A 26,546-nucleotide genomic window follows, 5' to 3' on the forward strand; every position below is an offset into this window, starting at 1 on the left:
AGCTCAGCAATAATTTTTGTCACATAAGATGCCCACAACATGCTACAGTATTTGCAAATTGCATACTGGCAAGCCATTATATAAGTTAGATGTAAAATACAGCCAGACCTTAAGCAAAAAAATCACAGGCTATTTTTGATAAACCAACAACAGTTGTGCTTTAACATATAAATATATATCTGAACCCTACTGAGAACTGTAGTAGTTTTACTTCAATTCTAGAAATAACTTTCTGTTCCTGATTTTATTGACACTAAGGCAGAATATTCTGGATTTACAGTCACACTGTACATTCTACTGCATAAGGGTTTGTAATATGGAAAAGAAATTGTTTACACACAGATTTGTTAGAGGCTGTTTCTTTAAATGTTTGTTTCAAGTATCACAGAACCAAATTTCAGAAAGTCACTGACTGAGAACAGAAAGTGAAACACAGCAAAGATTTTTGTCCCAGCCCACCATCTCCCATGCCTCAGCCAAAATCTAGAACCTAATTCATGGGTATATTGTACTGTGAAACAGTGATAACTGCTACAAAAATGCCCACAGGTAACTGGCCATAGCCTCCAAGGCAGCTGCTGATCCTCCACCAAGCTCTATGCCATACTGATACTCTGCAAAGGATGTCTGTGATTCACCAGCAGAATACCATTTACCCACTTACCCAAAAACCGCTACAGATTAAGTCAAAGTAAAGATTACAAATCTTTTGTTTACAAGCATATTCTGAAAGACACCTAAAATTTGCATTTCACAGGATTAATTTGTAAATCAGTGCTACATTAAATCAGGATTGTTATAAGATGGTACTTGCGTAGCCCCACATCAACTGTTTAAGCACATTTTTTTAGAGCAGCAAGCAACATGGCTATTTTTGTCATAATCTGCCCTTAAACACTGTCACACGATCTTTCATGATGGAAATTCAATCCTAATGGTAGTGACCGGGCTCTACTACATCCCAAAAGGTAAAGACAATATCACTGCAGACCGCTTTTACTCAAATATGTTGAAATTCAAAATAAAACATCAAAAAAAATTAAACCCAAAATGCAATTCGTAATAATTAGATGCAAACACAAAATACAGATCCTTGATGAACCTGCTTCAGGATACAGGAAAAGTCTTTTTAATAATAGATTGCCCGTATACAATGCTTCATTTTTAATGCTTTAGTTATTGAATATTTATACACAGAAGTGACCTAGTACACTGATGAATACAGTTTTATGCTACTACAAAGAAAAAGCTATTATTTCATGGAACCTGTTTTTATTTTAATCTTGTGCTTCCATTATGAAATAACTAACACACTTTTACCTATCCCTATTCTGCATTGCACATAGGGATGCATCACATGTGTCGGGGGGGGGGGGGGGGGAAGCTAATAACCCACAAATCATTAGCAAGCTTGGTACTGGATACAGAAATTGGATTTTAAAAATCAGTTCTTCGCAAATTCTACACCCTACACAACCTAATCGATCACAGAAGACTGAGTACATCATTATTTAACCCTCTGCACAAACGCAGCCCACAACAAAGAGCAACAGAAAGAGTATTTGATAGAGCAGGAGCACAGGATTGTCAGAGATGGATAAGGTACCACAATGGGTAGCCTCATATTCAAAACAATAAGCCAGCTATTCGTAACCCGGTGGGGGGAAGAAAAGCCCCAAAACAAAACAAAAAGAAAAACCAAACCCATGGAATTAATTCACCCAAACAAGATTTCGGAAAGCCGCTACTACTTGTGAACAAAAGATGCTAGACCTCTCATTAACATTTTGTTCTAGCACATTACTCAAAATGATCCATTTTCAGCAGCTACTCCAGCAGCAGATAAATCCCGAAGTGCACCAGAGGTGAGCCGACGCGGAACAGAAGCCCCGCGGAAGATGTAGCCTTGTTTTCTAGAAACCGTACAGAAAAACGTCTCCAACTTCACCTCACCTAAAATCCACCTAGATCGCCCGAAACGGGCAGATCCAGGCTGAGGATACCCGAGCGCTTCCCACCACGGGAAGAGGCGCTCCATCCCCTCACCCACCGCCCCCCGCCGCACCGGAGGCACCGACCGGGCACCCCCGGGGACAACGCTCCCGGGAGGGGACCTGCTACCCCCGGGGGGACAAAGCGGCCACAGCGGGGAGCGCGGACGGAGCAACCCCCCCCACGCCTCGCACACCCTCCCCCGGGCAACGGCGAGGCCCCGTCCTGCGACATGCACGGACAGACACACGGGCCACAGCGTCCCCACACACCCCAAGCCCCCCCACTGCCACCACAACGGGGGTCCCTAGCGCTCCTCCCCGCTGCCACCACACCGTCCCCACTCCTTACATCTCCCCCACTGTCCGTCCCCCCCCCCAGCTCCCATGACAGCAGACTCCCTCGCTGGGCACCCCCGGGCCCCTCAGTGCCACCAGATCAGGCCGCTCCCATGCCAACCCCCACTGCCACCACAGCCCCCAACTCTCCTTCGCCACCACAGAAGTCTCCTTCGCTGCCTCCCCCCCACTGCCACCACAGGGCCCTCCCCTCCCAACTGCCACCACCCCTCCAGCCCTCCTTCGCCACCATAAACGCCCCCTTCGCTACATCCTCCCCCACTGCCACCCCGCATCCCCCCACTGCCACCACAGGGTCCCCACCTCCAACTGCCACCACAGCGGGGACGTCCCCCCCCGCCCCCAGCAGGGCCCCCTCGGCAGGAGGCCCCGGAGCCGGCCCCCCACCTGCTTGTGTGGTGTCGCTGAGGTCGTAGCCGCTGCCGGGGAAGTCGCGCAGCTTCCTGCCGCTGAGGCAGAGGATGCCCGAGCTGCCCGCCTCCTCTAGGGCCCGGTCTAAGCTGCGCACCGTGTGCGGCTGCGGCAGGGTGGCCGCGCCCCAGTGCGGCCCGGCCGAGAAGGAGAGAGTGAGGTGACCGGGGATGCCCAACCCCGCCGTGCCGTTGCCATTGCCGGTGCCGTTGCCGCCGTTGCCGCCACCGCCCCCCTGCCCGGCCGCCATCTTCGCGCGGCGCCGACGAGCCCCACAATAACAACAGCCGGGGCCGCCCCGCCGCCCCGCCGCCACTGCGCAGGCGCGGCCGGGCCCGCAGGGGACAGGGGGGCCTCCCGCTGGCGGAGTGAGGGGGCGTGGCTCCCGCGCGCCCGTCGGCCGCCCTCACCAATCGGCGGCGGCGGGGGGCGAAGGAGCGTGGCTCCGCCGCTACACCGCTGCCCCTTGCACCAATCGGCGGCGGCGGGGGGCGGCTCCCCGAGGGGGTGTTCGCCAATGAGAGGCCGCGTGCGCTCCAGGGGGCGGGGCGGGGCGCGGCCGCGAGAGGTGCCGGCGGCATAGCGGGGAGCGCGGAGGCTGGCGCAGCCCTGCCGGCAGCGGGGCGGTGGGTGCCGGAGCGGGGGGGTGTCAGGGCCGCCCCGCAGAACGGAAGTTTATGTGACAGGGCAAACGGCACGCTCGGCGGCGGGGGACCGCGTCCCTCCCAGCTAGCGGAGCCGCCGCGCCTGACCGCGGCCTGGCCGGTAGGGTGCTTCACTCGTGCGGCGCCGCTGGGGTTTGCTGCCGTGTCTATGGCAACGCCGCTCCCCGGTGGCTCCCGGGGTCATACGGTCCCCTCAGGCGGATGGACAGGGCCCCGTGAGAACACCGACACGGGGCAGCGCCCGTCGGTAACCGCGGCTCCTCCCGGGAGGCGGTGAGGGATGTCCCACCGCAGAACAAAGGGGACCGGGGAGGCCGGCACCCCGAAATGAGCCCGGAAACATTCCAAAGGTACTGGTGTGCTCAGCGTGTGAAAGGGGAGCGGTGGAATGTAAATCAGGAGCTGGCTGCAATGTCCGAGGCCCCGTTATATTAACAAAACGCTACACAATTGCTGGAATACTGTATGGATGAATAATTACCTCTATTACCATGTAATATGTACTCCTTAGGTGCTGCATATTTATCTGTCAAAAATGACTCTGAAGCCATAATTAAGAATCGCTAAAGAAAGGCTCGTAGACCCACATTTTAATGCAATTGCTGTGGGTTTGATAAGCAGAATCTGCTTTTATGCTTTGATCCTCCTGAAGGTCCTTAAATGGATTTTTTTTTTGCATGCATGCATGCATCATGAGTAATTTGGGGATCTAAGGGAAATTCCTTCTATAAGCAGTATGGGAGAGACTAGCCTTCAGTCAGCGGTATGTCAGTGAGAGACAGCTGAGCCATTATTAGTCAAAAGAGGAACAGCCCTGTAATATCGCGTGGGCGATAGCTGGCTGGAATTCAATAGAACCAAATCAGCCGGGATCAGTAAGAAGGTGCTGAAGAGTGAAGGGTTTAATCCTCTGGTGCGGCATTGTATGGACTTCGGGATCAGTGTGTCATTGCACATAGATTGGCTTTCCAGCGAGAGGCCTATGTGCAAAACACATGTGTGGTGGGGGAAGGGCTCCCATTGTCACCTGCAAATATTGTGGCTGGCTGCTTCATTTAACCTTAGCTGCGGGTACTTTTGTGGGCTGCGGTATTAAAGCTCACAGATGAATATCTGCCGATCAGCCTGCCTGGGCCAGAGCCTCTGCTCTTGCCCTGAAAAAGCGAATTGTTCCCTGGATTCATAGCAGGAAAATCAGACAAACCTGCTCAAACACTGCTGGCCGCTGCCCTGGGTGGTTTCCAGCCAGAGAGAGTGGAGGTGGAACAAACTCCTGGGCTCATGTCGGGCCAAGCGCCTGCGATGGCTTTGCCTACAGCTGTGGCGCAGGAGGCACAGTGGCTCCGCAGCTGGCAGGAGTGAAGCCGAGGAGCGGCCAGGCCCAGCTCCGGTCGCTAAATGTTACTGAAGGTTAAAAATAGTCGCTCGGAGTTTACGAAGCGGGTGGCTTGGCCCAGGGCCAGCTCGGAGAGGCAGCTCTGCTGTCCTCCCTCTAAGCCACATCACACAGCCGCTTGCTATTTCGAGACGAACTGATCCCTGCCACATTAGACAGAGAAAGGGGTTCGGCTCACTTTGTGAGAAATACGTCTGACAAATTGTCAGAGGACTCAAAGCACCATTTAGTCATGCTGGAGTTCTCACGTATGAGGGGCCTTTTCATCTTTAACAAAATACTCACTGTGTCTGCAGGTGTTCCTACTGAGAAGCAAACCGAGCAGGCTCAGGCAGATGCTCACACTTTCAAATGCATTAAAGTGTCCAATACAATAGGCTGGAAGCAATGTCTGAGACTTTTTCCAATGGCTAACCACGAGTCCTGATTTGCACACTGTTTTGGGCAAATTGCTGCTTACTCAGGCAAAAGCATGGGAATTGATTGCACGTTCCAATGGTATAGCTACATGCAGATTTACCTGGGGGGGTCATTTATCACCTCCAAGAGCTGCACAATCAGAACAGATGTCTGGAATGCTAAAGTCTAATTCGTTTTATTTATACTGTATTTCACAGCCTTTCGACAGTTCTTTCTCCCCACACCCCCCACTTTCATTTCACAAGCAAAACCAGCATCACTAGTCTAGTGACAGAAAGCTCCCCAAACCACTTTTCTTGTCATAATGAGTAGTTAAGTCATAGCTGTGCCATCCCTCGGTTTCTACCATTAAACAGAGATGGTAGATGGCATTTTCTTATTCATTAAGGCAGTTAAGATGAGGACAGGAAGAGGTGGCAACACGCAGATGTTGTAATGAGACTGCACAAGACAAACATATTTTCTTGCTACCACAGCACAGACAGAGTCTGTGTTTCAGGAGTCTGAAAACCACTGCGAATCCCCCGCTTCCATGAAGAGCTTCCACTTCGAAGGTCTTTGTGGTTACCCACATCCGCTCTATATGAGATACATACTCATAGAGATATGACATCAACAAACTGTAAGAGGCGGTGTTAATGCCTGGAGGAATGAGATGTAGGATAAGGCTTTGATCTGTCTAACTTTCAGCATGGATTGAAGATGTGGTTGCTCACAAGCCTTGCAATGACGTTGTCCTTGGCATGGTCAGCCCCAGCCATGCTCAGAGCTGCGTGTCCATCCTGCCACTCCGCCGGTGCCACTCCCACGCCTCGTCCCACCCCTGAGCCGCAGCATCCCTCCCAGCTCCCCATTTCCCTGCAGCACTGCCTGCTGGAGAGAGGTTCCTCTGTGCTGGAAACGTCGGTGTAAAATTGGTTATGAGAGTAGGGGAAGCAGGAGTGGAGTCCCTTGTCTCTCCTGTACCTTCGTAATTCCCCAGAGTGTCCCGCGGGCTGTGTCCCAGGTCAGTGCTTGGGGTAAGGACGTTCAGGCGTGGTGACAAGGCGGAGGTGCTGCCTGGGGTGTCACAGGGTGCAGAGCTCCCTCCACACCTCCCCTCACTTGCAGGCCTCGGCCAGGCCAGGCGAGCTTCCAGCACCTCAGGCTGAGCGACAGGGACTGCGAAAGCAGAGACACCCCGAAGCTGTCCATGTTCCCAAGTCAAGTCCTTGAGCTGAATACAAAGCAGATCTTTGTCAGCCTAGATTGCCGTTTGCTGTGAGAAATGAAATCCTCCTGACATGTCAGCACTGACCTTTTTTTTGCATCCCTTAAAGACTTTCTTGCTTCAAGCAATTAAACACCAGAGCTTTCATAACATTCTTACTATGCTTCTTTATGAGTAGCCTCAGTCCTCCTACACGCGCGAGGTACTGGGATAACACATTCCCTGTGATTTCAGTGCTCACATGATCCTTGTGCCATCTCCTTGATTACTCTTCAATTCCTTCGCACTTACTTTGCGTATCAGTGCGTGCTCTGTTCCTAATTGATACTGCTTTTCTTCTTCAAGACCTGCAAGTCTCCACAGCTTCCCACAGGGAGTTAAAATAATCTCCAAATAACCAGATTCAAGATTCATACTAAAACAGCATCACCCAGCCCACTCTGAAAGCAAAGCAAGCAAACCATATATTCCTAGGTAGGTCAAAAGGCAAATGACACGCTGTCTGTGCTAAAGGGTAGTGATTTATCTGAAACACCATTTTCAAAGAGCTAGAAATAGCTCAAAATACCCCAGCTTCTGATGCTTGAATAGAAAAGAAGCAAGCAGGATTCCATCTAGTTGCTTCGGTGAGCAATATCTGTCCTTAAAAGTCTTTCTGTACAGACCACAGGAAGACAGCAGATCCATTAATGAGGAGACTCCTGGTACCTTTTCTGTTGGGAGCATCTGATTAATTGTACGGCTCGCCATGCTTCATCGAGCACCAGAAAATACATTTCTGAAGATGGGGGGGGGGGGGGGGGAAGGCGGCCTCTACCCTCAGAATGTAATTTCAAGTACCACTTATTCCGATTACACGCACTGGAAATACCTCCTCCTGGTGCTGCAGAGGCCTTAACTCATCATTCTAGTGTGATTTCCAACAGGATTTTTCCTTTTATTCTATTTTGAATAACTTGTTTGTTGGGCAGTAGCATACCTGCTTGTTTCTTGGTAAAACTAGAAATGCAGCCCTTTCAGTGAAGGCTTACTTTAATATTGAGACACCCCAAGAAGCAACGCGAACTGAAACTACTGTTCCACTGCAATCAGAAGCCCAGCGGCATGGTGGATCTCAGTTTACTGGGAGGTAACTGGTTACAGATTGCACCGAAGCTACCGACTGGCTGAGTCCAAGCCCTGTGCCATTGCCATTATCTTTTATCAAGGATGCCGTGCATTTCACAAGCCACGTCTCTGATCCACAAAAGGCAGTCCAAGATAAGAAGTGACTGTTGTCACCTTGTCCTAGATAACTGTACGCAGGGCCATCAGTTGTAGCGGCTTTAATACAAATGTTAAATCATCCTGCACATCTCCAGATCTGGAAGTGCATTTTTATGGGATGACTTTAAGGGTGCTCTGCATAGTCCAGAGGTATAGCTAATGGGAAATGTAAGCATCGTTTTGCACATGCCAGGCTGAGACCTCAATTAATACACATACACAGAGAGAGAAAAAAAAAACCCCAACAACCCTTCTCTAAATATGTATTTAGGCTGCGTCTGCTCAATGTATAAGAAGCAAATCATGGAATTTGCCATTAACTGTTAACAAGAAGTGCTTGACCAGTTGTTTTCACCAAGCAGAGCTCAGTGATGTGTGCACCTCAGCCACTTCACTGTACCCGGTCAGAACTTCTGTGTAAAACCTGAAGTGTTATCAACGTAGCTCACATTCCGTGAATGGGTAATGTACAGAAATACTGGCGTAATCTGGAGTTTTCTTTTCTCAAAAAGCTTGAATCATAGAATGTGTTGGGTTGGAAGGGACCTCTAAAGGCCATCTAGTCCAACCCCCCTGCAGGGAGCAGGGACATCTTCAACTAGATCAGGTTGCTCAGAGCCTCATCCAGCCTGGCCTTGGATGTCTCCAGGGATGGGGCCTCCACCACCTCTCTGGGCAACCTGGGCCAGTGTCTCACCACCCTCAGTGGAAAGAACTTCTTCCTAATGTCTCATCTAAACCCGCCCTGCTCTAGTTTAAAACCATTGCCCCTCGTCCTATCGCTACATGCCCTTGCCAACAGCCCCTCCCCATCCTTCCTGTAGGCCCCCTTCAGGGACTGGAAGGGGCTGGAAGGTCTCCCTGGAGCCTTCTCTTCTCCAGGCTGAACCCCCCCAACTCTCTCAGCCTGTCCTCACAGCAGAGGGGCTCCAGCCCTCCGATCATCTTTGTGGCCTCCTCTGGCCCCGCTCCAACAGGTCCATGTCCTTCCTGTGGTGAGGGCTCCAGAGCTGGACACAGTACTCCAGGTGGGGTCTCACCAGAGCAGAGCAGGGGGGCAGAATCCCCTCTCTGGATCTGAAGAACAGTTTTGTTCTCTTCCATCTTCTGAAGAAGATGATTTCCAAGTAGCAACACATGGTTAAAAGGTCACGTTCAGCATCTAACAAATACCCAGAAGCTCTTGGGTGGTGGTGCACCAGCTTCGGAGGAGGCGAAGGGAGCTGGGCTGCTCCCAGTGCTCCTCATTAAGAGCTGAGAATTAGGCGCCTGTAGTCGTCACCAATTAAAAGGCCTAACCACCCCCCCTTGTGGGCAAAAGACAAAACGTCACCAAAGTGACGGGAATTTTGGCCCATTGGGATAAGGGAGCGTTTCTGCCGTGGGGCGGGGTGCGTCCATGCCCCCCGCTGGATGTGTGGGTGCATGCGAGTGCTAAGCGTTCCCGTGACACCTATCTCTACAGCCGCTCGGGTTTACTTCCCAAGAAAAAAAAACCTTTATTTGCAAATGCATCATGTAGTTTTGGGTTCATTTCACCCCAAGCGAACAGTCATATTGTTTGTAATGCTGGATTAAATAACGGTGATATGAGGTACCCCCGGGAACGACAAAGTGGTCAGCGTGAATTTTAAGATATGTATTTTTCTATCATGGCATAAGATTTATTACAACAAGAAATCATCACAAGTTATTTAACATGCAGAAGAGGTGCTAAATTTACTAACCAGCAAACATTTCAGATAATACAAGTGTTTGAATGCTGGCATGTGTTCCCTTCTCCCACTGAGTGCTATTTTTATTTGTTTCTAGCTAAAGACTTGTAGGGTTCCTTGGGGTTTGGTTCTGTGACAAGCAGAGCACCTGATGAACTGAAACGCTCAGCGCCCCAAAACGACACTTGCTCTTTGGGAAAAAGTTCATTCCGCATCTTCCCTCCGGGGCAGGAATACCTGGCACCTTTGGCAGAGGTTTTCTTTGAGGGCTTAGCTCCATAGCTCCTCGCCACATTTAGTCAACCAGTTCTAGAGCAAAGCAACACAAAAATCCTTTTTTTTTCCCTTTGTTCCTTTATTTATTTTAATTTTTAAAAAATACTTTAACCTTTAGAAAGCCACATTACTGCCATTCCTTTCTTAGGACGCAGGGTGAGGTCTGTCTGACAGGCACTGACCGCCCTCTCCGGCGCAGGGGGATTGTGCTGCGGAGGAGGTTCTGGCTCTCCAGGCCTTTTCACCAGCTCTAGTGTGTGTCACCTACACTGGGAATGTGAGAAATTACTGAGAACTGAGTTAATGGCAGTGCTTAGACACACAAATCAAATGGGACACTTGCCAAGATGTTAAGAGGTCACAGGCTGGCGGCTGAGAGATAACACAGGCCCGATCAGCTCCAACTTCCCAGATGCAGCAATGTGGCTCGGGAAGGTTTTATCACCGCCTCCAAAGCTATGTGCTTGGAGCAAAACAGATCCTGAAACTGCTCACCTGGTGAAGTGGCGTTTGCTGCAAAAGCCGTGTTGTAGTTCAGTAAAAAACCTGTAATTTGAAAATACCTACTATGAGGTAGTTTAGACATTTAGATATTTAGAAGTTTAGGTTCTAGAAGTTGAAGTTTAGGTATTTTGAGGTTGGTCTCGGTATTTCTAAATTCCGCCTTTGCCTTGTTTTGTCTTGTATTTGTTTCACTAAACGTGATCCCATGGAAGCATGACTGGAAATCTCTCAGCTGTTGCTTTCAGACTGTTTGCACATGTGTGTATGTATGAAGATGTATGTACGATTTTGCCAAAGCCCACAAAACCTTTCATTACACCATCCTTCCCGCGGGACCAACCCCAGCTTCCTCCCAGTGGGGAAACCTGGGCCCTTCGGCACACGCTGGCCTGTGCCCAGGGGAGCCCCCAGCCCCTCCCGCAGCTAGACAAGGCCACCGCTATAGACCACCTCTCCCCGGCCATCGCTAGAGGCTTGGCGTACACGGTGCTCCCAGCCCTTCCCAGCAGCCACAGCTTCCCTGGCTGCTCCCACTGAATTCCTGGGAAATGCTAATGATTCCTTTTGAAGGAAAGCTCTTGGACTGGGGGGGCATTAGAGCCAGCACTCCCCGAAGGGCAGCAGCACCCCCGGGACACCTTGTGCATCACAGAAAATTGCGAACGGGGTATCATGACCTTAGTTCCTAATATTTCACATTAAAATGCTTCAGCGTTCGTCCTGCAGTGTTGTTGCAAAAGGCAGCTGAGGTTAGTTGTTGCACTCTCAACGCTGTTCTGTTCTTTTCTTTCCTTAAAAAACAGTTCCCTAAATCAACACTTTGAGAAGCACTTGATCTTCTGAAGAGCTGCACACATACCAGGAGCCAATCTTTGCCCTCATTTATTTGCACATTTGACGTGCAAGCTGGGAAAAAGAAACTGCCTTGAAAACACAAGAAACTGCCTTGAAAACACAAGAAACTGTCTTGAAAACACAAGAAACTGTCTTGAAAACTCAAAGCATGCAGACTTTGTTCTGAGATTTATGTGGCCTTTGTTACGCGTGTGGTGTGGAAGATTATTTCAGAGCATTTATTATATAGAAACTTTAGAAAAATCCATGCTATTCACCTAATGCATGGTAGCCCTTTGGAAGAGGAGGGATTGTTCTCCCAGTTCTCTTCCATTTTGTTTGGGTTTTTTTGTTGCTGTTTGGAGGTTTTTTACATCTGGCTTTAAAAGTAGAAAAGGGTGGTTTTGCTCACATTTTTTATTCAAACTGCAGAATTTTGATTGGAAGACTGAAAGATCCCCTGAAGAATCTGACTTTTGTAAGTGATCAGGATGGTGCTAAAGACCAATCCCAAATGGACGCTTCCTCCCCAAGAAGCTCACAAATCCATGCAACAGACTTCATCCCTGAGGAGAAGCCCAGAGTGCCTCTGTTTGCAATGTTACCTTGTTTTTCTAGTCTTCAAATTGGGCAAAATCATTCCTTCTTTTACATCACTCAGAAAGGACTGATGGGTTTTAAGCTGTGTCTGCTCCGGGCATAAACCCCAGAAGAGAAGGATTTTTTAGGGGGGAGAAAAGAGGAAGAGCGTTATCCCAGAGGCTGGGGAATGGTACTTCGGGGGCGCTGGGTAGGGGGGGTCAGCGCTGATGGAAAGGATGCCCCGGACGAGTCGGGAGGCTGGGGGGGGACTCCCGGGGTGCGGAGGGGCAGAGAGCCGGGACAGGGCTGGGCAGAGGGAGAGTGCCCCGCGGCGCAGAGGGGCTGGAGGGGACGACTCGGGGTGGGGGGCGTAGAGGATGCTTGGAGGGGGCAGGCGGCCAGGTTGCGGAGAGGGGTGTTGGGGCACAGAGGGCTGGGTGCCGGTGAGCGGGTGCCCGGAGCGGGTGCCGGTGGGTGGGTGCCCGGGCGGGTGCCGGTGGCGGAGCGGTGCCGGGGCGGGTGCCGGTGCCGGCACATTCCGGGCAGGCGCACTGGCCGTACTGGCCGCACGGGCCGGCGGCGGCGGGCGGTTGGAGCCCATGGAAGCGGCGGGGCCGCAGCCGGGGCCGGGCCCCGCGGCGGGGCCGCAGCCGGGAACCGAGGAGATCGACATGTCCCTGGGTAGGTCCGGTGGGGCGGGGGGTGGTCCCTGCCCGGCCGGGGGCGGCGGGACGACGGCGCTGGGGGGGCCGGTCCCCGTCCCGGCGCGGGTCCCGGGGGTTGGGTTCGCGTTGTCCGTACAGTTTCGGGGCAGGGGAGCGGGGGCGGCCCCGCGGTGCCCCCGGGGGCCCGCAGCTGGTGTCGGTGGAAGGGGAGCGGGCGGGACGAGGCGAAGAAGAAGCCGGTTTGGGGGGGGGGGCGGGGAGAGTCACGGCTTCACCCCCATCTCTGGGGCTTTGCACCCCAAAACCTCGGGGGAGCGGCCGGGGCGGCGGGAGGCGCTTACGTAAATGAGGCCTGTGTTGAACTCCAGGTCGGAGGCTCTCCCGGGCCCGCCGGCTATTTATAGCGGCCGGGGCGATGCTCGCCATTCCGCTGGCGCTGGGCTCGGCGGCGGCGCGTAAACAACCGCCCCGGCCCGCGGCCCCCCGCCGCCACCGGCCCTGCCCTGCCCCGCGCGGGCGGCAGAGCTTGGGGGACCCCCGTGGGACATCTCGGCTGCGGAGGGGAAAGCCCACTCCCACCTTGTGTTCCTGGGGCAGCTCCCAGCCGAAACCTCCCGTCGCTTCTCCCCGGCAGCGAGCCGCCCGTCAGGAACGGCAGAACATTTTCCACTGCAGCTCAAACTGATCCCTCGGCTGACGCACCCGTATTTTAGCGCTGCCATGAGGATTTACGGCAATAGCGGGCCCCTAATTTTTCGCTTAGTTATTTCCCCATGGTGTTGCACCCCTTTTTCTGTTTGCTGACCTGCGGTGCTCCCTTCGCTTTTGCTCTCCCTTGGTGCTTCTCTCGGTCAGACCCCCTGTGGCCCACCTCCATATCCCATCCGGAACACACCTTACCCGCGGCAGAACAGAGAACTGGAAAACAGGGGCCCTGGTGAAGAACTGCTACTTGGACCGTCAGGTGCTTGTTTCTGCGCTTTCAGATCCATCGGGCCCTGGCTGAGTTAGCAGTTGCTGGAAACTGCAGGAATTACTCTAAAGCTGCCCTGATAGACCTAATTCTTTCCTGGGGGCATAGGGGTACCTTAGGCAACCTCTCAGGATCCCTTCCAGCCTTACGTAGTACTCCATCGTGTTGCTCTGTTAACCCCATCATATTTATGGATGCAAAACACAGAGTAATGACTCATACCCGAACAAAAAAAGATGCTGAGAGGTGACAGAGCAGGCACCTGAGCATTCATCTCCTCTCCGTTCCCAGCGAGCTCTTCCTGGCGCTGGTGATAGCCCACCCTTGGACGCCTGCGCCCACCTCCCTGCAGAGCAGGGATGCTGTCGATATGCTTCAAAGCAGCCTGTGCCCCAAATAGCTTATGTCCCAAAGGCACACTTAGCTGAGAACATTAGCGCATTTGTCCCAAGAACATCACCCAGCCTCTATCCCGGCGTGCGCTCTTCCCGGTAGACTTGATAGCGGAATCACAAAAGCAGTCACGCAGCCCATTCTTACATCCGCTCTCCTTCGCTTTCCCTGGTCTTTGTATTAATTTGGACACAGGAGTTCCTTGATAGAAAATGACAAGTGACAAGCGCTGGAGGTATGATGTGCTGTTAGTGATAATCGCCCATGGAAAGCTAATGGCACTTCTGTGCGTTCACTCCAGTGATTCGTGAAGGAGCTAGAGTAGCCACTGCCTGGGAAAAGGCCTGATTTGGACACTTCTTTCCTCACTAATTTGTTAAAGCATTCTGCTTGGAGCTTAGCAGATGTGGCTGTATTACTAACTAAATAGTTTAGCAAGGAAGGTTTGAGATTAAAAAAAGAAATTGTTGGAAAATACGAATTAATGAGGAGATGTCCCTTTGCCTTTCCTCTTCATCAGAACAGCTTGAATTAAGAAGATCCCCTTGATTTCAGAGCAGCTCCTGAGAACTAAGGGGCTTAGAGCTGTTTCTTGATAGAGCTCTGCATCTAAAAGTAGTTTGTGCTCGGTCCAGATACCTCAGCACCCAGTGCTGTCTTTTGGAGAGTTAAAAACAGTTGTTCAGGATGGGCGTGAGCTTTCAAAACCCTGTCAGGTATCCTCTGGGCACTGCAGGTGGACCATCGCCTGCCTTTGTGTCCCTGGTGCTCTCTCTGTGGTGAAGCACGACCATCCGGCACGGCTCAGGGGATGTGCTGGTTACAGCGGCGGTGCCCAGGGACACACAGCGGCAAAACGTGCATGGGAGAAACTGTGTGTCATCTTCTTGGGGCTACTAATGCAGTTTTAAACCAAAAGTGGCTACATCACAGGGAAAATAATTGATTGTTTCATAGAGGCTAGGCGTCTTGGGAGCTGCATGTGGATGGTGTCTTGCAAAGAAAGTGAGAAACATCTCGCAGTTCCTGTGAGAGCTCAGCAGTGTACATCTTCAGGGCTGTCTAATAAGAATTTGGGGTGGGGGCAGCCCTGGGACATTGTCAGGACATCGTGGGTCCGTTTTGCTGCATTCAGGCTGTTGTGTGCCCCTTTTGCGGAGGGCAGTGTTAGGGACTCGAAGGTGGGAGGCAGGTGTGCCTGGTCTCCGTGCTGCGGCCGGCTGGGTGCCCTCCCTCCCTCCCATCTGCCGGGTTCCCAAAATACCGTTCTGCTGCTGGCCCTGGGGCAAGCATGGACATCGAATCGGTGTGTTCAACATGAAGCACCAGAGCTGGTTCCTGTGGTGCGGTGCAGACAGGTCTATGCGGGAGAGCCCAGGTTTGGGAGGGGAGAGCAGCATCCTCTGGTGTTTGGGACGTTCTCCCTTGCTTCACCAGACAGCGGTGGGAGGTGAGAGGTTCTTGCTCTGTGGTTGTTACATCCTTATCCAGCTGCTGCTAGGTTAGCTCTATGGAGTAATTAAGCAGGAGCATCTACCCCAGATAGGCAGAAAATCAAGAGTCGGGTCCTCATGACTGTGAAACTTCAAATACCAAGTGCTGCTGATATTTGTTGTGCGTGTTGCATCTATTTGCTTGCTGGTTTTGAGCCATAGGGGTTTATGGCTTCAAGCATCTCATACCACCGAGGGCTAGAAACTTGCTTTGTTTTTTTTTTCTTTTTAAAGCACTGAAGAAAGACATGCAGGTAGCTGGCTCCAGGGATGGGAATTGAAAGGGAACCATCCTCCAACTGCCTGGTGAACCATGGGTGTTGGCGGGACCATGGTGTCCCCTTTCTTGTCAGCGAGATTCCTTCCCCGCGGCCCTCATGTCGCACCGAGCTCCAGTTCTGGGGGGACATTCATCCCACGTGCCTTTGGGTGATGTGTGAGCAGCGTTTGTGTTGCTGATACCTCAGGAACACGTCCCCTGTGCGGGGCAGTGCCCGTGTCCCAGGGGGAGCCCTTGGAGCGGCCCTCACAGCGTGGGAGCACCTGTGGGTGCTTCTGCCCATCCTCCCCACTTCGGCCACCTCTCCCGCGGCCCCCCCAGCAGTTTCGACCTTCTCGAGACCCCTTCTGAGCCCAGCGCTGAGCCCCCGGTGCCCCTGCAGACGCGCGTTGCCTTCTGCTGGCAGGCAGTCTGCAGGACCGCATCCCTCGGTGGGACGTGGGCCCGGGCTCTCTGTCCTGCACGTGGTGGATACGTGCCGGGGAGCAGCACGCTTTTCAATAATTTGTAGCACTCTAATCTCCAGCCCGCAGCAGCTGAGTAAATTGATCCTATTATACTTTCTGAGCTAAGCTTAATCTTTTATTGTCTGTCCGGCCTACCTCCCGGAACCGCAAGCTCCATTTTCGCTGCGGACAATTCCAGGCGCCAAAAGTGGGAATCACCGTTGGTGGAAAGCGCAGGTTTTATGGGTTTCCCCTTTGCCATTTCCATCTAGATGACATCATAAAACGCCACAGGAAAGAGCAAGCGGAGGCCAGCGCCGCGGGGGACGGGCAGCGGCGGCAGGCGAAGGACAGGAGCGCGGCCTACGGGTACGGGCGGCCCCGGTTCCGCGCCTGGATGCAGAGGAATCTGCAAGGTGGGTGAGCGCCCGGGGCGACAAGGCCCGCCATGCTGGAAAACACATCTCTCTAACAAAATACAGCCCTTAAATCCTTCTCCTGTCTAATTCCTGTGCGCGTATAAGATGTACTCGGGCTCTGAATAGCTTTTCTCTCTGCAACAATGGAATATCAGGGCCCTTTCAGAGCATAAATTCATCCGTTTCTCTCCCTTCCACCCTCTCATGAATTACTAATTCAAAGTGACTTAATATCTGTTCTGTATTCCCTTTTGGCTTTGCATATTTTAATTATGCCTCTTCCTAATCCTCTTTTTCCCAGAACACACTTAAATTACCCCTTCAGTAACTGTCTTTGATAGCTCAGTTATTGGAGCTAATTTGTCACTTTTGCCAACCATGCTATTTTTATGATGAGCTTTTTTATAATACTGAGTGATCACACACTAATCTATGTTTGGTTCCGCTAGCTTTTATCTACAAAACCAAAGCGATCTGCTGCACGAAATGCTACCTCTTTCAAAATTTTGCTTCTTTTTTTTTTTTTTTTTCCAAAAAAAATACCACTAAATCACTTCATTGAAGATTTTAGTGACATTTTGCAGCAAGATCTTTGCTGTCTGCCCTCGGAGTGCCGGTGGCACGTCAGGCGGGTGGGATTGCTGGAGGCAATCCTGCTGGTCTCCGATCTGCCTCCCACTCTCATGTTCATGGTCTCCACCATATACTGCCTTACCGAGGATTGTTCTGGTTCAAGACAGAATGATGGTAATTGCCCTTTGCAAATTGATTTTTCTGTCAAAAACACGGGCTTTGCTATTGGAATTGCCGAGGTTGGGAAGGGACCTTTCAGATCATCTAGTCCGAGAGTGTCGATACTCTTTCCACACTCAAGCGACTACTGCATGCGGAGCCAAATGAATCAAACAAAGTATTTTTTTTTAGCCATTCCTTGGAAAGGAGAACTTTTCTGTTCATTTATAGAATTATTTCTGTTAGTCTAAGTGTTTCATAGGTTTTGAGTGAGTCTGAATTCAGCTCTGCCAAGCGCAGAGACCCGCCGTGCTGTGTGATCCTGATGTCAGTAGCAATTTTGGGAAGCTCAGCGCCACTGGGAATTCAGCCCGTAATTCTTCAGGGGCTCATTTCGCTTCGGTCCTTGCTGAAATGCAGCAGTCCCTTCTGGGCTGAGACGTGATAACCGTTATCGAAATGATGATCAGAACAGCCCAGCACTGTAACAACGGAGGATGGAGAAGGGTATTATGCTGATTAAACCAGCAAGAGAATTCGTGCAAGCCAAGTGCTGTTATCCCTCCTGGAATATGGCTTAAACCGTCTCCCCAGTGGGGATAGATGATTTTTAATGACAAGAAATTTGAATTTCAAATCTCCTTGGAAAAAGAGGCTTCTCCATCGGGGCTTCTCGCCAGACTGGTCGTGCTGGGCAGCGGTGCCTCTTGGCCAGCCCAAGGGTGCTCGGCACCAGGCTCAGTGTCTGCCCGGGCATGGTGGGGGCCTTCCCCAGCCGCTGATGCTGGGGGGCTTCGCTCAGATGTTCTTGCCTTAATAAACATCTGCCAGATGGTTTGCAGAGATGGAGCCTGCCCTGTGTCACACTTGGGGATACACGTGACAGAGGGAGTCCTTGGTCCCCAGCTGGCGCATGCGGGGTGCCCTTGGAGGCTGGTGGCTCCCTTCTTGGCTGTTAGCACTGGCGGAGGCTGCCGGGGAGGCTCGCCGATAGCGATTGACTGACAGGGGCAGGATTTTCTAGTCAGGGCTGCCTTTTGCATGGGTCCCTCCCATGGCACCCACGGGATGCCCGGGAGAGGCAGCGGGGCTCGGTCACTCTGCTGCAAAGGAGACGCAGAGCTGTGTTGGTGGCCCGCAGGACAGCCGTCTGGCAAGCAGGCAAGAGAGGGGGGCAGGCCCAGGGTGGGCACTGAAAGGAACAAGAAAGGGAAAAATGCACTGTGGGGACAGAACCAGGAGGAGAGAAACAGGCCACTAAAGGCAGCGAGACCACATCTGGTCACGCAGGCACAAATTGCTAAACTTTTGGTGTTTGTCAGGAGAGGAACATTCGCACCCCTGCACCTCTGCGCTGAGAGGGCATCGTTTGCGAAGAAAATAACTCCTGGCCCCGCAGAGCTGGTGAACAGCGTGGCATTTTTGTGAGTGCTCCCAACCAGCTCCTCGGCCATCGGGAGCGAAGCTTCACAGGGCCGTGCCCTGCTGCCCCTCTGTCTGTGTCCGTCTGTCCGTGCCCTGCTGCCTGTCTGTCCGTGCCCTGCTGCCCCTCTGTCCGTGCCCATCCATCCGTGCCCTGCTGCCCATCCATCCCGGAGACAGAGCGGCTCCCATCATCTTCATCCCTGTTCGGTGTACCCACGGCCGCTGTCACGCCCTGAGGCTGAAGCCTTCATTAATCACTGCGGTGGTGGCCCCTGACAGCGATGTCACCGCAGCCTCACAACGCTTCATTTCTAATTGCTCCAAGTCATTATAAAGTGCTGTGATGTAGGAATCAATGGTACGGGATCAATAGCTGCGTCTGACGGCTCTGCGGGTTGTGGCAGGTTCTGCTGCCTTCTGCCACGCGCTGCTGTGTGCCTGAGTTACGCTCGCCTCTGAGCAGGCGTGCTCATTGCCCTGGTACAGCCGCTTGTAAAATGCTTCATTATGGCTACAGAAGTAGTAGTCACGTGGAGTAATTAGGCTTTAATGCGTCGTGTCTCCATCTGACGGAGTGCTTTCCTCTCTCTCGACACTTCGGCGCACTTCAAAATTATAAACAGGCTTAGGGGAAAGCGTTAAATGCAAGACAGGCTGTTGGTGTGTCTGTACCGTGCAGGTATGTGAAACAGCAGCAGAAGGTGCCCCCTTCAATGTATGCCGTAGGTAAGGATATTTCAAGCTAAAAAAAATATAAATTAGTTTATGTATGTGTATAAAAATTATGTTCCAGTCTTCACTCGTCAAGTGCTGTAATGGGGGCACTCAGAGCTATCCCAGGCTGCTGTGGGCTTGGCTTCTGGATGCCGGAGTCACTGGCGTATCTGTATCGAAAGGCTTTTTCCATTTCCCAGTTAATTCGTAGCAATGTGAGCTCTGAAAAGAGACTGACAGGTTTCCTGATGCGAGCGTTCCTGCCGTTACTAGGAGTCATAATTGAGGAAGGCTTTTCTCATCTATATTCTTTCAAATCAAATAATGTGTTTGTCAGTCCTACACATAATAAGAATGTTAGTGAGACATTGGAAAGATAAATTATTTAATATTCTGCCAAATTGATTGTCGGGAATAAATTAATGCGATTCTTGCATCACTATATATATAGATACTCCTGTATCGTATTAAGTTAACCTTGTAATTCATTTGCAAAACTGTTTATTTTCGTAGGACCTAACCGTTTTAGAAGAGGATTTGGACAACAACAATACAATCGGAGGCAGTTCAGGAATACTGTGCCCGGTCCCAGGAGAAGAGCAGCTGCTGCGTTAAATGGAGTGAGCCCTTTAAATCGGCAGGCGTCGGCTCAGGAGGTAAGGGGGTGAGGAAGGTAGAGCTCTTCCCAAATGTTGTGGAGAAATCTGCTGTATTTTATGGTCCTGGATCACCCCAAAGAACAATCGACATAAAAAATTTACAGGCACCATCTTTTTTATATGCCTGTGCATGGCATTTGCATGCATAGGCGAGTGCAGACACATGTGCATATGAAATAGCAGTTTTCCAGTTGCTTTTATAAGCTTCTGACTTGCATAATTTTACTGAATCTATTCCCATGGGTTTTACAGAAAAGTTTTTTTAAAAAAGGTGTTCTTAAAAGATTTGAAAATATTTCCATAAAAGCAAATTCCACGTCATCTCATCTTGCTGTTATAATTTAGAGGAGGTATGTTAAGATTCATCGTTATTTGTCTTGCACCCGGAGCATTTTCCAAGGTCCAGTGAAGTCACAGGACAGCCTGCCGTTGGCTTCAGGGGCTGTGGTTCAGAGACATACGTTTCACTAGCAGGTGGGTTTTCCCCCCCGAGACACTGATTCCCACTGCTGTGACAGCCATGGGTTACATTGCCCCACATGCTTCAGTGTAAAATGCATTTATTTTTTTTCATTCATGGCTTTCCCTTTTTTCAGTTTAAACGTTTGGGTCTTGTCTCTGCTCAAAAACAGTTTAAAAAAAAGATTGAAATATTTTCATTTGGGTTTTGAGTTATTTTTAAGACTCGGGTGATGGGAAGGAAGGTACGTGTTTGCCATTAAAGTAACTCTTACAGCTTTTCTTCTGGGTGTTGCTAATATTAAACCGGCTTGGTGTAGAAGGTGGAAATCAAGGGTAGATAGTCCTCTGTGACAGGGGCTTGTTTTTTTCCGCACTGATGGAAATCCACTCAGTTAGGAGGTCACGGATGCTCGGTAAGCTTTTAAGAAAACACTGAAGTGGCAAACACGATGGCACATTTAATGGCTGTGTCCTGGGGATATGAATAAGAGAGCCCTAAACCGAGCGTGCGTGTGCGTGGCCTGTGGTTATTCCTGAAAATAAAGGCTGTGATGACTCAGATATTGAGCGTGGCTGGGTATTAACAGAAAGTAATAAGCAGTTGCTAGGAGGCATAATTCTACAGTAGCTTCCATTTCGCAGAAATAAACCAAGTGGGAAGAATGTGGAAACACATCTCGGTTAGGGGCAGTAACGGCGGTGGGGGTTGTCCCACAGCAGTAGAGGGACAGTCTGTGGTGGTTTGCGCGAGGGGCTGCAGGAGGACCGGCGCTGCTGAGGGGCCTTGGGATGCACCTCCTGCTTCCCGGCTTGGACCAGGCAATGGATGTGTCCAAGCGAGAGAGAGTCAGTGACCGAAAGGCAGCCTGAGCAAAGCTGTAATGCTTGGCTTGTGCCAGGTTTGCTCTCCGTGGACTGATTTTCTGGGGTATTTCTGCACAATTGGAATGAAACATACTTCCTGGTACTTGTTGTTTCATGCCCAGGAACCGAGGCACGCGTACGGGTCGTTGACAACGGTGTGTAAGTGTTGAGACTACAGCGGCACTGCTCAGTGGAAATATTCCCGCCGTGGATACAAAATACCATGGACGAGGCCAGGTTACAGAATCCCAGACTGGCAGGGGTTGGAAGGGATCTTTGGAGACTATCTAGTCCAACCCCCTGCCAGAGCAGTGTCACCCAGAGCCGCTTTTAATAGATTTAGGGAGGAATTGTTTTCCCATTGAGAAAATAACAAAGGAGAGGGGGGGGAAGCGCTTGCAGAGCAGGGTTGTTCTGTTGCAAAGGAAAAATGTTTGGGAGTGAGAAGAAGGGGAATGTGGAGCCGCGCAGGGGGCTGAGCCCCCTTTGAGGCGGGGAGGGGGGGGCGGCAGGGTCAGCCATCCGCACCGGCACTTGGCAGCTGGATGTCCTCCGGCACAGAGCCAAATAAAATGCTGGATACAGGCGGCGGGTGTTCGGTCGTCGGGGGAGGAGGGAGGCAAGGTGGTGGCGCGGGTGGCAGCGGCTGAGCTCTCGCTGCTCTTTCAGGGCGACAAGAACAACGATGCTTTCGCCAAAAGAGGTGGCGGCAGCAGCAACGGGCAGCCCGAGGGACGGCGACGGCCACCCCCAGGCCCCAGGAGATTCCGAGCAGCTGCTGCCAGCACCCAGGCCCCGGGGAGAAGGTAAGACCTTGGGTAAACCTGGGCTTCTTTGGTTTTCAGTGGCTCCCTGCGCAGCTCCTGGGGCTCTGCTCTCGGTTGGTGCCAGCTGGGAGCGGCTGCAGCCCCGCGCTCCTGCAACGTGAGAAAAACACCCCTGGGCACATTAGGAAAGCACCTGTGAATAACGCGACCTCCTGCTGATAGTTAGTAATTCAGGTATTAGATCTGTCATTTTTATTTTAGGAAGCGTGGAAAATGTCAACTTTGTATTTTTATTAAACTCTGTCAACTTTGTGGAAAACTTTAGAAGGCTGAAGTAGCATTTATTTTCCTGAAGGCAGGAAATACAGACTCCAGCAGTAAGGGACAGGCAGGGCGAGGGAGCGTGTCCCGGAGAGGGGCCGCAGGAGCAGCTGCTGCACCCACGAGCCGTGCCGAGGGCGGCCCCGCTGCCCGTCCCGTCGTGCTCCTCGTGTTCTCCCAGCTCCAAGGCAGGCGCCGTTGCAATCCCGTCTTTCCCTGCTCTGAGTAGAGCAGGGGCTGAATGACCTCCAGAGGTCCCTTCTGACCACATTTTTTTCTGTGGTTTTCTTCCATGATTTTATTATTGTTTTTGAATGGGCAGAGTTCAGAACAAACACAAGCTGTTGTTTCATTTGAGCAGAAAAACGAGTTCCTCTGAAATCCTTTGCTGGCAGAAAAACCTGTTGGGCTGAGCTTGGGAGCACACAGCCTCATTTGCTTCTCATGCTGCTTTTTAATACCTCACCGGGTTCAGTATTTCAGCATTAAACTTCAGGTGAGACCTGGCATCCTATTCACCGATGCCCTTTTCTCTCTCCTCCTCTTCCAGCAGGCCTTTCCGGCTGAACCGGGGACCAGCCTTCCAGCAGAAGCGAATGCCACAGCGGTTCTCCAAAGCCAATTTTCAGAGAGGGGTCAGTATCGAGACATTTTTTCTGCAGCCTGCTGCTGCTGACAAGTCTTGGGTTTTAGCAGCTTTGCCCCGTTGTATCTTTGCTTCTAAAAGTAACTTTAACAGTGAATATATTCCTAGGAAAGTATTTGCAGGACAGGCAATTTTTAATGCAGCTTAATCTAGCAGCTGGCAGGTAAAACCTGGGCAGGTGGTAGAAGTCAACCTTGCAGCTTGTACAGCGGCACAAGCCGGGCAAAGTAAAGCCACCCCGTACACATTGCTGTGCCGGCAGGAGACCCAAACTTAGCAAATTTCTTGACAACATGCAAGGAAAAAGCTCTTCAGATACGCCAAATGAAATACTGGGAAAGGAATCACTGTTTCTGAGATCTCTGAGATCTAATTCTTTAAGTCTTTTTTTTTTTTTTTTTTTTTTTTAAATACATTTCACAGCAGATGGATGCTCATGGAGAAGGGAAACCGCCGAGGATGCGAAGGTAATTGGTGAACAAAGGCACGCTGCAAACACGACGTGCTCTTTCACGCTGGAATCGAAGCTGGATGCATCTCCCTGTCCCGGCAGGTGGCAAGTGAAGCCAAGCCCCGGAGCAGTTCTGACGGTTTCTGTGGCTAATCCCCAGGCGGGCCAGACTGGCGCGTAAGTAAATGAGGTGATTTGTTCGGATGGGAGCCCTACAAAAGCCATTGCAAATCCCTTTAGCGTTATTGCAGCTTTCCGTCTTCTATAATGAGCGCACAGTGAATGGTTCAGACCCAAAATGGTTAGCAAATGATGTCTCGTTCCCTTCCCGGCCTATCTGAAAGGAGATGGTAATTACCCTGCAGCTCGTTTGTTATCCAGAGTAAGGAGAAACGGGAGGAGGTGGCAGCGGGAGGTGTCAGGCTGGTTGTGCTCGCGGTGGGGTGTCACAGGGGCAATGCCATGCGCCCCAAAGCAACACGGCGGGCTGGCTGTGCCGGAGCAGTGCAGCAGCTGGAAGGGGACAGTGTCACCCTGGGGCTGAGCCAGGGCGGGGGCAGCACCTGGCGAAGGGCAGAGTGAGGGGTGGGTGGACGGGCGTAGAGGGCACCCCGTGATAGCCCTGACGTGATGCAGCCCCCTGCGTTGGGACTCCACGCAGCAGCTCTCCTGGCACCCTTTGGGCTCAGCCAGGCTGCCGGGAGATGTGCGGTGGGACGTGTGGGGCATGCGGGCGTCTCCTTGACGCCTTGCTGGTTCGCAGATGATGGGAAGGGAGCTGCCTCAGCCTCCTGAGTGACTGCAGGTCTGTGCTTTCCCCAGGCCCGGATCCAAGCGCCCGTTCCTGCGAAGCCGGAGGCCCCCACCGCCACCAGCCAAGCCCCAGCCCAAGGGGGTGCTGCTGAGGTTCAACTTCCGCGCGATGGCCAACCAGGTAGAGGGTTGTCGACAGGACAGGCGGCGCCTGGCACCCTCCAGCAGCCCTGCCACCGAGCTCTTCACATAGCGCTCGGGGGTTTGGGGCTGCCGGTTGGGTTTGTCTGGCATAACCTGGGAGGAAAGTCCTGTAGCCACGTTGGCTAGGTCGCTCACACAACTGAAGGCACCCGAGAAGACTGTTCAGCAGCTACAGACTCAGCCCAATTTTCCCCACTCTGTTGGCCCCTCTTGGCCTGTCCATGTGCTTGCTCAGAGCAGGGAGATGCTGCTTGTGAGCGGTCCCGGCCAGGGGGGACCGTTTCAGTGTTGGTGCACCCCACTTCGCAGAGACACACAGCACTTCTGGGCTTTGCTCTCTCTTTGCTTGGGTGACCTTCCCAGTGCCACGTTTTACGCTGAAGTATGTCCCGAGAGCCCTGGGCAGGTTGGAAATCCTGCTCCACCTTCTTCATTGCCGGCATTTCTTGTCTGGACGGTTTGGTTTTACTTGATGCCTTGCGCTCAAATGCCATCTGCTTGCTCCTGCTCTTGCCGAGGACGCCCGGTGTTTTGGGGCTGGGCACTGCTTGGAGGTTTTCCAGCCGCACACAGTCTGTTGAGCTCCTTGTCTCCGTGTGCTGAGTGGTTTAATTGACTAACCGGCTGTGAAGCACCGTCCTGACTGATGGGCTCTAATCAATACCCTGCTGCAAGTTCAGCCGTGCTTTGCCACGAGACACAGGACTGACTCGCTCTCCCTTTCCCCTGCAGACCAGCCTGACGCTGGATGAGAGGTTCTCTGGTCTGAGGAATAAGAGGCGCTTTACAGCAGCCAGGAGCGCCAGACGGACGGTCACCATGCCTTAGCACCGCGTGCTCCTCGCAGGGACTGCCCGAAACAGTCCAGGCCCCATAATGGGCAGCTCAATAAAACTCGATAGATTTCCTCTGAGATAGCTGATTTGGCACCGTGCCGTCTTCTTCCTTACACACAGAACGAGTGAGCGACCGAGGGCAGGGACGAGGCGGGACGTGAGTCGTGGCTGGAGTGCAGGGCAGGTGGGACGTGAGTGGGGTGGTGGAGGGGGATGAGCGGAGGTGGATTTGCTGGAGGCTCTGCAGGGGGATGGCACCAGACCTGTCCCCCCCGCCAGCCCGCCCTGCCCTTCCTGGGGGTGACGCCTGCAGGAGGGAGGGGGGACCAGCTCTGGGCCCTACCCCTGGAGCCTTCCCTGCCTGGTCCCATGGGTGGGAGGGGGTTGAGGATGCTGTGCCTGCCTGCGTTGAGACACAGCAGGGAGAGATGTGCAGGGTAGAGAGACCTGTCCCACGGTGTCAGCAGCGGGGATGCTCCAGCTGCCCGCGACCCCCAGCATCCCCCCAGCTGCCCCATGTGCCATGCCTGCCTGCATCCCTGCCCGGGGGTTTGCCATGTGGGACTTCTCCATCCCGAAAACATCTCGTTCTGCCCCGATAGTCCGACCTGAGCACCTTGCATTTCTCTTTGGTTTGCCGTGCTGTTCTGTCTGCTGCTGCTGGCCCGGTTGCAGGGACATGCCGTGCCGTGCCATGCCGCCGGAGTGACTGTCCCTGGCACAGAGCACAGACGGGCTGCCCCAGCCCAAATTGGGTTTCCCAGTGCTGCAGTAGGATTTCAGATTAGGTTTTCGGCTTGCGTTAGGGATTTCCTGGGTGCAGCTTCAGTCGAGCTCAAAGCACCAACATAATCCAACTAGCGGCTGTGGGAGGGGGGCCAGGCTCTGCAGCAGCCCGAGAAAGATTGGCTGAGGTTAATGAGGTGGGTCTCGTTGGCTGTTAATGAAGCCCTGCGCCAGCCGTGGGTCACCACTCCTTTCTCCACCCGCTGCTGCAGCCCAGCACCGACGGCGCCGGACACGGCCTGTCGCTGGGCTCCAGGCTGCACTTACTGAAGCAAATATTGGGTAGGCTGCTTCATGTTTGACACCGCATGTCTTTAACAAGGGACTGGACTCAGCGCTGGTTTTATAGGGACGTGTGAAATGTTGTTAGTTGACGAAGCGGTGATGTACGAGTCCAATGCACTGAATAAAAAACTAACTTGTCAAACGTCACCTCCGGTTATTTCCCTTCCTTCAGCAGGTTTTTGGCGCAAGTTGAGCCTCTCGTGCGGGACACGGCGTGCGCGGCCACACAGGCGCCTTGGGGCGGCCGCGGTCCCTGTCGGTGTCCCCTGGGGTGGGGGGACACTGGCCTGGCTGAGTGGGCAGTTTGCTGCTCCAAAGCAGTGGGAGGTTTTCAAGAGGTAT

At 52.4% G+C, this 26,546-nt stretch overlaps 2 protein-coding genes across 8 annotated transcripts in view; one reads left to right on the forward strand and one right to left on the reverse strand.

The window, feature by feature from the left end:
• The window catches only part of LRCH2 (leucine rich repeats and calponin homology domain containing 2), a 53,199-nt gene extending 50,118 nt beyond the window's left edge, over window positions 1-3,081 (reverse strand). For all 4 annotated transcript variants that reach the window (XM_063345543.1, XM_063345542.1, XM_063345541.1 and 1 more), the window contains exon 1: window positions 2,739-3,081. In XM_063345543.1, coding sequence (XP_063201613.1) covers window positions 2,739-3,012 — 274 coding nt within the window. In that variant the 5' untranslated portion in view covers window positions 3,013-3,081. The remainder of the gene's footprint in view (window positions 1-2,738) is intronic.
• A 9,007-nt stretch (window positions 3,082-12,088) lies between these two features.
• Window positions 12,089-25,214, forward strand: LOC134520753 (UAP56-interacting factor-like). 4 transcript variants are annotated; one of them, XM_063346521.1, is made up of 9 exons: window positions 12,089-12,311; window positions 16,153-16,296; window positions 19,684-19,826; window positions 21,825-21,961; window positions 22,797-22,878; window positions 23,316-23,356; window positions 23,443-23,517; window positions 24,163-24,274; window positions 25,030-25,214. In XM_063346521.1, exons 1-9 carry the CDS (start codon window positions 12,230-12,232, stop codon window positions 25,123-25,125), a joined length of 912 nt encoding a protein of 303 aa, XP_063202591.1. In that variant the 5' UTR covers window positions 12,089-12,229; the 3' UTR covers window positions 25,126-25,214. The 4 variants fall into 4 exon arrangements, with proteins under 4 accessions (XP_063202591.1, XP_063202590.1, XP_063202589.1 ...); XM_063346520.1 differs by having other exon boundaries at window positions 12,090-12,311; window positions 23,313-23,356; XM_063346519.1 differs by having other exon boundaries at window positions 12,093-12,311; window positions 22,794-22,878.
• The last annotated feature ends 1,332 nt before the right edge of the window (window positions 25,215-26,546 follow it).

This window comes from Chroicocephalus ridibundus, chromosome 9, assembly GCF_963924245.1.
Source record: "Chroicocephalus ridibundus chromosome 9, bChrRid1.1, whole genome shotgun sequence".
NCBI lineage: Eukaryota > Metazoa > Chordata > Aves > Charadriiformes > Laridae > Chroicocephalus > Chroicocephalus ridibundus.